A 12,915-nucleotide genomic window follows, 5' to 3' on the forward strand; every position below is an offset into this window, starting at 1 on the left:
CAGTTCGGCAATGCCTGACGTCACCCATTCAAAGTGAATGGGAAGCGTTGAAGCTGACACCTCATGTGAATGGGGCGTTACTCTTGTGACTTGCACTGAATAGAATCAGCCAAGGAAGCATAGTTCACAGAGTGTCTGCTGATAGCCAGCTTCAAGCACACTACCAAATGACCATCAGTCATGGTGGAACGAAATTTTAGTTAACCTCCAACTTCGCTAAGTGCTGCAAAACTAGTAACTTAGCAAAGTTGGCGCATTTTTTTGTGCATGCTTGGTTCCCATGGTACTCAAAAGGTCAGATATCAGTATATGTATGTCAATCAAGCGACAAATTTCAGTGAGGATGGACAATAGGCTGATGTCTATTTTTTATTGCCGTGCGATCTACCCACGCTTCCTTTGCGATCGACCAGTAGATTGTGATCGATGTATTGGGCACCCCTGCCATAACTGTTACCCCACTTTTTGAGTTCAGACTTGAAAATGATACATGATATATGCAAATGATATATAGGTTGTCAATATAAGTTTATGTATTAAAAAGGCAATTAGGCAAACTTTATATTAGATGTATATGTGCGTTATTCTAACAGTTGGGACTATCTAAAAGTAATTGATTTTTTTTTTTTTTTGCCAATACAGTCTGATGATGTACTGTTCCAATGGGCTATATGCATTTTGAATATGCCAGCTCAGGCACTTCTGGCAAACTGTGGACCATTACGAATTTGCTACATTTAAGAGCTTATTCGTTTAAAATCAATGATCTTCATTGCCTGATATGATATAAAGTGGGTTTCACACCGCACAGCAAGCACTGCACTAAATTCCATTGTTCCATGCCACGTCTTTAATTATGTAAATTTATTTGAACACAGTATTTTCAATAGATTTTCTTTATTAACCTGTTGCTCCTGACACTGTTAAACCGGTCTTTCATCTCGTTTTATACTTGAACAACTAAATGAACGCTTCAATCTATTTGAAGGACTATATTTTAACTTAATTACATTATCGATACTGTTAAAGGAACCTCATGAAATTGAAAATAGTCACATGAACCTTTCACTGGAACTTTATTAGTGGTCTTTCATCTCATTTTATGCTTGAACAACTAAATAAATGCTTAGGTCTATTTAAAGGACTATATTTTGATTAAATTACATTGTCGAGACTGGTAAAGGAACCTCGTGAAATTATAAGTTGTCATATGAACCTTTCACTGGAATTTTAATAATGGTCTTTCATCTCATTTTATGCTTGAACAACTAAATAAATGCTTCGGTCTATTTAAAGGACTATATTTTGATTCAGTTACATTATCGATATTGTTAAAGGAACTTCATGAAATTAAAAATAGTCACATCAATCTTTCACTGGAACTTTATCAGTTTCTGAACAACACTTGCCATTCATATAGACCAATATTGTAAAAATTCGACAAAATAGCTAGGAGTTCCTAAACATCAAAATAGCAGAATCTTTCTTTTAACATCATGCTAATGTAGGTTTTACAGTTCAAATATATTAGCATAAACATAAGTGAAGAGTTCAGATGAAAAAGACTTGAAAGTGCCATCTGAAATTTTCTTTTTTTTGTGCATTTTGTGCATGAAAGTGCATTTTTTCTGAGCCTCCTGTGTGTAGGTTTAGTACTTTCACTTTTTATGGCAAAGAACATGTTCATTTCATTGCCGTTAAAGTGAAATGACTAAAATTAAACATAGTAGGCTAAGAAAAATGGAAGAAAAATTCATCCACCAAGTGCTGTGCTGTGGTTTTGACTGATTTTTTTTTATCTGTGTGCCAATTTTAATAACTTTCCAACAAGTGCTTTGATGTGCTGTCATGATCTAAAGAGTGAATGAGGAATAAAAATACCAATTTGCACCACAAAGCAGAAAAAACAACCTGTTATGTAGCTAGAATCGAATGACAACGGAAACAAACACATTACATTTTCAAATGCTGCATCCGCTTTTACTGTATGTGAAAAAAAGGAGGATAAGCACACGCTGCAGTTTCTGCAACTTTAAATGTTTAAATTGTTTAATGTCCTTTTTTAATTTGTTCATCCTTTATACAAAATCATCCTGAACGTGTTATGAAATTCTTTTAAAGTTAGAATGATTTTTTAAACTCTAAAAATCTTTATGGCTGAATGAGCATTTAACCCTAAAATGAGAAATGTAAATGTAAAATGTATTTACATATTCAAATATGCATCATTTATTAAGTGGCTGTGCGCTTCCATGGTTTTGGGCTGATTTACATAATGACCATAAAAAGAGTTTTATGTTTATTTGTTTAAACAGATATCTCCTTTATGGAGGGTTTGTGTATTTTATTCTCAGAAAAGAGAAGTGAAATGTCTAGCCTGGTGACTTAAAGTACTGCACTGTTGTTGTTTTTCACAGAACAGAACCACCTCCAATGCACAGACTCCTGGGACAGATAGTAAGTGAAACTATATCTAATTATAGTGCATTGGTTAGAGGTTTTAGTCAGGATGTTAGGTTAACATCAAATATGAAAATTCAACAACCCATATGTTTGAACTTTGAAATTGAAAAGTAAGGTTTTAAATGTGTTTGGTGATCATGAAAAGAGTTCTTTGTAACTTATTTCATTCAATTTGGGTCAAAGAAAGTTTTGGTATCCACATGAAATTGATTTCTTATATACTTAGAAATAGGGCTGGGCCGATAAACGATATTATATCGAGCTGTGATAAACTTTATGTTAATAACAATGATAAGCTCTGGACTTTTTTACTCTATATTGATCTAAAAATGTGTAGAAATGTGCAACAATGGCAATCTGAAAGTGTGTTGATTTTAGAGATGTACCAAATTTTGGCCAAAAATATGTTATGCCATTTAATGAACCTTCTAATTTTTGTGGCTTCAGTCATTGTTGGGGTACTCTTTGAAACCCAGAAGCATTAACAGCTTATATCGAAATATATATCGTTATCGTTCAATATGGAAGATAATTATCGAGATTGCGTTTTTGCCATATTACCCAGCCCTACATAGAAAGTGTAAGGTGAAGCGGATGCTGACAACGGAGTGTGGAACCAAAAGCAGGATTTATTCAGAATAATGGTGAGGCAAGCAACGGTCACAATGAGAAGCAAACAAAAAAAGTTGTGGTCAATAAACAGGCAAAAGGTCAAAAGGCAGGCAACAGACAACATAAACTAACTAACTAACTAACTAACTAACTAACTAACTAACTAACTAACTAACTAACTAACTAACTACCAAACAAGGTGAGGGTTAAAACCGGCAAGGAAAACATGTTGTAATGTTCACAATTCAGATTAACAAGACTCAGCAACTAGTGTGTGTGTCAGTGCTGCTTTTAAAGTCCATGTCATCAGTTCTGAACATCTTCAGCTTTTTGTGTTAGCAATCAACCACGATTAGGAACCGGTGTGTGTTTGCAGTGCATGACTGGACCTTGTAGTCCATATAATGGGAGATTTGTAGTTCTATGCGATCTGTGTGTTTACCAGCAATCTGCCAGGATTAGATCACTGGTGATTGTGACAGAAAGTGTCTGTTTTAATATTTCAAGTAATTTTTGTGAAAATAAAACATTTTAATATGGGCGAAATTTCATTCCATTTCATTCAGCGTAACAGAAATATTAATGTAAATTAAAACAATTTTAACTCATTCTAACCTGAATGTAAAAGAATAACCAATCCAAAATATTTTCAATTTATTTAAAATAAAAATGTTGCTGACAAATGGCTAAAACCTAGTGGTTTGAAGAATAGTGGCAAAATATAAAGATTTAAAAGAACAACTAGTTATTATTTTGCGACTGCACTTTGATCCATAAATATTTTCCATTAATATTTTAACATATTTGTGCATATTATGTGAAAAATTATCTCTAAATATGCCTGACAAGATTTTTTTGCTATATTGTTATACTGAATGACGTTTTAGTGGGCGTCATCTTTCAATCATGTTAAAAATGAATGATTGCCCCTTTTTTGCACAGAATTAATATTAAACAGGTCAAATGCTAATGTACTTTTTTCTTTATCTAATACAGTAAATGATCACTTCAAAAACTGATGCTATGTTTATTTTTGGTGGTAAACACTACTGTGTGAAAGTAGGCTCTGTGTTACTCAGAACTGAATGTGTGATCACAACTTGTTCACACTAATTATTCCATTCGTGTTCAGCTTCGGAGAACATTGCCATAGCTCTGTATGACTATGAAGCCATGCATGAAGGTGACCTAGGCTTCAAGAAAGGAGATCGACTCAGAATCCTGCAGGAGTAAGAAGAATTACAGTGCAATTTACAGTCATGCTGTATAATTAATTATGCTTTGATTAATAATTGATTGACTCAATCAATATCTGGTATGTTTAGGTCTGGTGAGTGGTGGAAAGCAGTAATCATCAGCACTGGTCAAGAGGGCTTCATCCCCAGTAACTATGTTGCCAAAGATACTCTGGAAACTGAAGAGTAAGTGAAGAATTTTTAATGCTTATGCAGTGTAATGATACACATGTTTTTATAGAAAATTAGAAGTGTGGTGTAACCCTAACCCTAACCTTAACCTTTTTGAGTAGCCATGTATTGACATTGCTGTGCTAAAGGTACATTTTTGAAAATAGGCTCATTGACTCATTGAGAGTTAAACAGTTGAGGATTACCATTTTTGAATCCTTTAAGCCAGGTCAAGCGGCAGCACTTTTAGCTTAGCTTAGCATAAATCATTGAATTGGATCAGACCATTAGCATCTCACTCAAAAATGGTCAAAGTCTTTTGATAATTTTCATATTTAATGGTTGACTCTTATGTAGTTATATCATTTACACAGATGAAAAAGGTTGCTACTTTCTAGGCCAATATGGCTAGGAACTATACTCTTATTTTGGTGTAATAATCAAGGAACTTTGCTGCAGGACCATGGCCCAAGCTGGTGCAATAATATTACGCAGCATCTGAAAATCAATTAACTTCCAGTTCCAATAGATATGTTTCACGCTCTGCACCAAGCAAAGATGGTGGCAAGGCCTGCTCCCTGCACTAAAAAAAAAGACGTTTGCTGTTTGTTCGAACTGTTTATTTAAAATAAGCTGAAACAGCACAATTCTTGAGTTGTTTCGGGACAACTTAAGTGTTTTATGTTCAATCCACTTAAATTTGTAAAAACTAAGTAGTAATAAATAGTAGTACTTAACTAAATGTGTATTGTTAGGTTAACATAATTCCTTCATGTTGTCCCAACACAAATCAATTTTGTGGAACCCAACATTTTTGTGTGGAAACTAGTGGTCATATTAGTTATATGGATGAAAATCAGCCGATTTTCAGGCACTGCATGATGTCATTGCTCCTGCTGGGTTTAGTTCCAGCACTGAATAAAAAAATGTATGAATGATTGTAATAACAGAATTAATTCACAACAGAAGACTCTTTTGTTCCTCAATTTTGAGGAAAGATCTCACAATTCTGACTTATAAAAGTCAGAACTATTAGCCCCCCTTTGAATTTCTTTACTTTTTTAAATATTTCCCAAATGGTGTTTAACAGAGCAAGGAAATTTTCACAGTACGTCTGATAATATTTTTTCTTCTGGAAAAAAAGTCTTATTTGTTTTAATCTGGCTAGAGTAAAAGCCGTTTTTTATTTTTTTAAAACCATTTAAAGGTCAATTTTATTAGCCACTTTAAGCTTTATTTTTTCAAAAGTCTACAGAACAAACCATCATTATACAAAAACTTGCCTAATTACCCTAACCTGCCTAGTTAACCTAATTAACCTAGTTAAAGCCTTTAAATGTCACTTTAAACTGTATAGAAGTGTCTTGAAAAATATCTAGTCAAATATTATTTATTGTCATCATGGCAAAGATAAAAGAAATCAGTTATTAGAGATGAGATATTAAAATTTAGAAACATATTGAAAAAAAATCTCTCCGTTAAACAGAAATTGGGGAAAAAATAAAGAGGGGGGCTAATAATTCAGGGGGGCTAATAATTCGGTCTTCAACTGTACAGTATATACATTTACAATTGCAACTGATTAAGTTTGAATTCTGGCACAAAAAGTTGTAAATGTAAGTTTTATATCACACATTTCTTAGAAGAAAAATTATTATTATTATTATTATTATTATTATTATTATTATTATTATTATTATTATTATTATTATTATTATTATTATTATTATTATTATTATTCAGTGGCAGAAATAAGCTTCCAAACAACAAAAATGCCAAAAAAATGTAAATAATAAAAAAGCTATATATTATATTATATTATATTATATTATATTATATATTATATTATATTATATTATATTATATTATATTATATTATATTATATATTATATTATATTATATTATATTATATTATATTTTATATTATATTATATTATATTATATTATATTATATTATATTTTATATTATATTTTATATTATATTATATTATATTATATTATATTATATTTTATATTATATTATATTATATTATATTATATTATATTTTATATTATATTATATTACATTATATTATATTTTATATTATATATTATATTATATTATATTATATTATATTATATTATATTATATTATATTATATTATATTATATTATATTATATTATATTATATGGTTGTATGTTTTTTCAGGTGGTTTTTTAAAGGTGTCAGCAGGAAGGATGCAGAGAGACAGCTGTTGGCCACTGGAAACAAAACAGGCTCCTTCATGATCAGAGACAGTGAGACTACCAAGGGTACGTCTAGCACGTCTAGTTATTTTGTCATAGTGTGTATTTCAAACATCTACCAGGTCTGCTCTTCTAAACCTGTGAACCTCTTCCTCTCAGGAAGTTACTCTCTGTCTGTGAGAGACAGCGACCATCAGGCTGATACAGTCAAGCATTATAAGATCCGCACACTGGATAATGGCGGTTTCTATATTTCCCCACGGATCACATTCAACACCCTGCAGGACCTGGTCACCCACTACAAGAGTGAGTACAAAATGCACAGATCTAGACTTGGAATATGCAAAATGTTTATAATAATTATTATTATTCCTTTAAAAAAAAGTTGATTATTGATTATTATTGTGGAAATTATCATACTCAAATTGTACTAAAACGATTGCACACGTTTGTATCAAAAAGTCCATATCAATAAATTTTCTCTTTAAACCACCAGGTGACATTCTTTGTACTTTTATTTCGGAGTGCAGATTGCAAAAGCTTTATTGATATATATACGTTTTACTTTATATATAGTTTAAAAAATATATTTACTATTTTCACAAGTGTATATAATTACTACTGTAAGAAAACATCAGAATTTGGTACATACTTTCACTATTATCTTTGCTTGAACTGACCCGATCTAATCCTGTTTATATGAAATGAGCCTGCTTCTGAGCAGGTTGGGCTGCCAGAACAGTTGCTATGACAACAGCTCTCATATGATTTTTGAGTAACTCACGTACGAAGAACGGACCCCAGGTCTACTAAAAAACATAACATCCAAAATGCACTTTTAAATGTTTCTTTTATTGCACTTTGAAATCAACTTTAATATGTTGATTTTTTGAGTTGACTTAACTTAATTCAACTTAAATTCAACTTAATTAAAGTACTTGGGTTAAAAGTTGAGTCAACTCAAATAAAGCAGAGTCAACTTTTTAATTATTTTCTGTGTGAATTTCAATTCAAATTGGTATTTTTAAAGACCGTTTTTCTCAAAATGACATTTTTTACTTCTGCACTGAGACATAAATCTTCACATCCGCAGTACTTCAGCAGACTTTAACTCTTAACGTGTTCAAAAAAATAATGATTGTACAATAAATGCAGTTGAAGTCAAAATTATTTAGGGACGCTCCGATCGATCAGCCAGAGATCGGCCGATAATCCCATTTCATGACTTGAACGGTACTTGCTAATCTGGCCAATCTCATGAACCGATCACAAGTTTTTGTTTATAAGCAGTAGAAGACCCATGTGCGCATGCATATATTATACATCAGCAGCTACAACATGTGAGTAGATAAATTATCTGTGGGGGTATGAGGGAAAATGTGTTTTATGCAATGGCAAAGTTATATAAAGCCTAAAGCATCAGAATCGGTACTGGGTATCGGCCGATTACCATAACAAGCAATAGGTAATCGTATCGGCTGCAAAAATTCTGATCCGAGCATCCCTATTATTTACCCTCTTCAAATTGTTTTCTTTTTTAAATATTTCCCAAATGATGTTTAACAGAGCAAGGATTTTTTCACAGTATTTCCTATATTTTGTTCTTTTGGAGAAAGTCTTATTTGTTTTATTTCAGCTAGAATAAAAGCAGTTTTTATTTATTTATTTTTTTTATGTTCAATATTATTAGCCCCCTTAAGCAATTTTTTTTCCGATCGTCTACAGAACAAACCATCATTACACCTAGTATACCTAGTATAACCTAGTTAAACTTTTAAATTGCAATTTAAGCTTTTAAGAATACTAGTATCTTGAAAAATATCTAGCAAAATATTATGTACTGTCACCATGGCAAAGAAATCAGTTAATAAAAATTAGTTATTAGAACTATTGTGTTAAGAAATGTGTTTTAAAAAATCTTCTTTCCGTTAAAATCAGAAATTGAAAGAAAATTATACAGGGGGGCTAATAATTCAGGAGAGCTAATAATTATGACTTCAACTGTATATGCAAATGAGTGCAGATTTCATTCAGTAATGGTTAATTTGCATATTTAAACAACATTTTAGAAAACTGGGTAACTATGGTGATAACTATTAGTTGATTCATCAGCAGTGTCTTGCTTTAAAGTTAACAGTGGTTTAAATGTTGCTGTACAGAGCAGAGTGATGGGCTGTGCCAGTCTCTCACCTCTCCCTGTCTGAGTCCCAAACCTCAGAAACCTTGGGAGAAAGACGCATGGGAGATTCCACGCGACTCCCTCAAACTGGACAAACGTCTGGGAGCAGGACAGTTTGGGGAGGTCTGGATGGGTAAGACACTCAGATATCGATTTATTTCTTATTCGTATTTGTGTAATGCAAAAAAAAAAAAAAATGTTTTATTTAGGGTTTGAAGGCTTTTGGACAGGGTGAAATACAGGATTCAAGTAGCTATATGAATCTTTAAGTAGATTTGAAGTGTTGCAAATATTGGCAGTAGAATGCACATAAAGTATATTATACATTAACGCATCGAAAAAGCTGCTACAACTAGAAATTGCTCAAACGTATAATTTATTTATTTAATATATAAAAGTATCTTGTTACCAATATTGTTATATTCAGGGCTTGATATTAACTTTTTTGATCACCAGCCACTCTGCATATTTACTAGCCACAATTTTGTTGTTGGGAAAATATTTTTATATGCATAAATATGACTTTGACATGCTAAAATACTAGATTTTGTGTTATGTCCACATGTCTCTTCATTAATTTAACTTTTTGTGTGTCGTGTATGAGCAAATGGGTCATGGTTTTATAGTGTTATACTGCAATTAGTTTTTAATTCACATGACTTTTCAGAACTCAAAATTAAGGATTTATCAAATTTATCTCTGACCACACCAAACAATAATTATTTCTCAGACACAAATTTTAAATGTGTCAAAACAAGCTAAATATAGCTGTATGCTATACTTTTATTTAACAAAACAATTCTTTAAAAAAACAATTGACTTTTAAAAATAATTATTGTCATGTATTAAAAAGTAATCCTCGCTAAAGGTCTTTCAGAACACTAGTTGACTACACAAAAATGGAGAGTTAATCTCCGATTAAAGCAATGTTATTGTAAAAAAAAAGGACAATTAAACCATTTAAACAAAAATAAGCAAATGAAAGCAGGCGAAAACATACCGTGTGTGATAATGAAAGAATGATCACAAGCACATGGTTAAGGCCAATTAATAATCTGTTCAAAGTGAAAGCAACCAGTGCTGCGTACAAAAAAGACATATTTGGAGCTCTTGAAAGCAGCAAGACTGTGGGTGCATTAGCATAACTTTTTGTGTAGTCTATATGAAAGAGAACCTATCACAGTTGCGTTCCAGGCACGGTTGCTTCACGCAAGGAAACAGGAGCGCGCAAGTGCTTTAAACAGTCACGTGCATTACATCAGCTGTTAGTGTTGTACCCCTGAAACAGGGGAGAGAATTATTAAGAAATATCAAACACACTCAACGATGTTTCTCCACTGCTGACTTTATGCGCAATGGAGAAAACCCGCGAGTTCTCCCCCTAGTGTTCAGTCAAGGCATCACTAGTCGATCACCAAGCATCTCAGACTAAACATGTCGAGCACAGATCAGTATAAAACACAGATTTGCAGGTGTTGAACCACTCTCAAAGTTCAATAACTTTTATGGATTTCCCATTTCAGGTTTTGATCTAGTTTTTGATATGCAAATACATTTATATCTCAATCTGTCACACACTCCCCTACAAAATGAAATGTTGTCTCGACAGTTTCCACTCTTAGAATCAGAATGTAGGATACAAATTTAACAGTAAATTGTCTTTTCCAAAAGTTAGTATGGGAGAAGGTTGTTAAATATTTAACCTCATAACAATCCACTTATTGTCCCAAAGCGAACTCAACGCAGGTTGTATTGGGTCCACAACAATCTATAAAATTTATTCAGTCCCAAAGACCACAGTTCAACAGGGCAAACGAAATCCCTCCATTTTCCAAAATGTCCATGACAAGACTGTTCATTGGAGAAATCCTAACTACAAAAAAATCAGTCCATCAGTTCTTCCGAAGTCAACTGAAAAATGAAAAGTCTTTGTTTGCATTCAAAGTCCACAGTCTTGTTGTGACTCTAGTAGTTCATTGTCCTTACTAGTTATATCCATACAAAAAAGGCAATTGGTAACTATATTGTTGGCAGGGAGGCAACCATGGTAACAGTCCATTCGCAAGCACGTACGGTAAGTTCTGTGGTAGTGTCTGCAAAGTACCATTCACTTGTCCAACATTATAAGTTGGTGTACCCAGCTCATCATAAGTGAATACCCTTGGTGGGCATCTTTCTCTCCTAGTCAGCCGGTAAGGTTGCTCATCTCGGTTTTCCAATTCACTTTCAGTAGGTGACGTGGGAACAGGAAGGTGTTCATCAACCGCTAAGTCGATCTCTTGTTCGAGGTTACTTTTGGCAGATGAAAGTGGTCCAGCAACAGGTAAATCGTTCTCCAGTTCTTGATCATCCTCCACACATAACAATTGAGTAGGGACCTGTTCGAAGCTCTCTTGCTGATGTTCATTAAGCTCTGTAGGTAGGGATTCAACACTATTTACCTCATCATCATGGTTTGTCGCAGGTACTTGTGGTGATACATAATAGAGCTCAGCTTCCTCTTCACTGTCTTCGTCAGATTCAACACAGCTGGGTTGAGGATGTTTTCTCTTTTGGTTCGGCCTGATTTTCGTATGCGGATCAGTCTCAATAGGTAAGTGATCGCAAGGCATCAATAAGTTTCGGTGTAGAACTCTGGATCGTCCCTTTCCCTTTTCTGTCTTTACTTCATAGACTGGAAGCTCACTACCTAGTTGTCGCACTATTACATAGATACTGTCTTCCCAAAAATTGCGGATTTTACCTGGACCGTCCCTTGGCGTTAAGTTTTTCACCAAAACGCGATCACCTGGCTGTAGTGTTGTGTTTCTTACTTTTCTGTCATAGTTCCTCTTGCTCCTGCCAGCAGCTTTTTGAGCATGTTCTTGGGCGATCTTATATGCCTCTTCCATTCCCTGTTTCCACTCTTCCACGTACTCGCTCCGATTATGCGAGGGTTTTTCTGAACTCAATCCGAACAACATGTCCATGGGCAGTCTTGGAGACCTTCCATATAACAAGTAGAAAGGAGAGAACCCTGTGACCTCTGAGCGGGTACAATTGTACGCATACACCAGTTTGCTCAAGCTGTCTTTCCAGTTGGATTTCTGACTGTCGGTAAGTGTTCTTAACATTTGTAAGAGTGTCCGGTTAAATCGCTCAGCCTGGCCATTGCCTTGCGGGTGGTATGGGGTCGTCCTCGAACCGGTGATGCCACAATATTTTTGGAGCTGGTGAAACAACTGATTCTGAAATTCGCCACCCTGATCATGATGGATACGGGAAGGGAAACCAAATTTTAGAGCAAAGTCATTAAAAATGCGGTCAGCAGCTGTTTTGCCTGACTTTGAGGTTGTTGCATAGGCTTGGGCAAATCAGGTAAAATGATCAACCACTACAAGGATGTACTCAAAACCTCCTCTGCAGCGCTCTAAATGGAGAAAGTCAATAGAGATCAATTCAAAGGGCTGAGTCGTAACAATACTTGTAAAAGGAGCTCTTGCCTCGTGACAGGGCTTCTTCTGCTTTAAGCATCTGCATGTTTTTGTGACATAGTATTCGACGTCTATCTGCATATGGGGCCAAAAGAAACGTTCACGAATAAGTGAGACAGTTCGGTCTATCCCATGATGTCCCATTTCATCGTGTAGCTCTCGTATGACTGTGTTCTTATATTTTTCAGGCAGGACCAACTGTGTGCGGAAGGAAGTTGTTCGGCAGAGTACACCATCTTGATTAATGGTAAGTTTTTCCCACTCACGAAACAAACATTTTGTTTTAAGGCCATAAGCTTTCAGCTGTTTGACTTTCGGTTTTGTTCCTGACAGTTTGCAGTCATATACAGGACTGATGACTTGGTCATTTTGTTGAGCATGCTTAATTTCATTCGCTGATATTGGGGTTATGGCGGGAACTATTGGACAGGTCTCGATAGAGGAACAATTGGTTGAGATTGACCATGGGATGTTAGGTCCTTCTTGTGCTTCGACGGCCTGAATGGTTGCACCTATTACATCCGAAGACAACTCCTCAGAGCACTCACTGATCA

General features: G+C 34.3%; 1 protein-coding gene across 1 annotated transcript in view; it reads left to right on the plus strand.

Moving 5' to 3' along the window:
• Positions 1-12,915, plus strand: part of hck (HCK proto-oncogene, Src family tyrosine kinase) — a 41,749-nt gene that overhangs the window by 12,734 nt on the left and 16,100 nt on the right. The window contains exons 3-8 of the mRNA XM_056449074.1: positions 2,418-2,457; positions 4,208-4,304; positions 4,401-4,496; positions 6,672-6,775; positions 6,869-7,015; positions 8,869-9,021. Of these exons, the coding sequence (XP_056305049.1) occupies positions 2,418-2,457; positions 4,208-4,304; positions 4,401-4,496; positions 6,672-6,775; positions 6,869-7,015; positions 8,869-9,021 (637 nt within the window). The remainder of the gene's footprint in view (positions 1-2,417; positions 2,458-4,207; positions 4,305-4,400; positions 4,497-6,671; positions 6,776-6,868; positions 7,016-8,868; positions 9,022-12,915) is intronic.

This window comes from Danio aesculapii, chromosome 23 (assembly GCF_903798145.1).
Source record: "Danio aesculapii chromosome 23, fDanAes4.1, whole genome shotgun sequence".
NCBI classification, from domain to species: domain Eukaryota; kingdom Metazoa; phylum Chordata; class Actinopteri; order Cypriniformes; family Danionidae; genus Danio; species Danio aesculapii.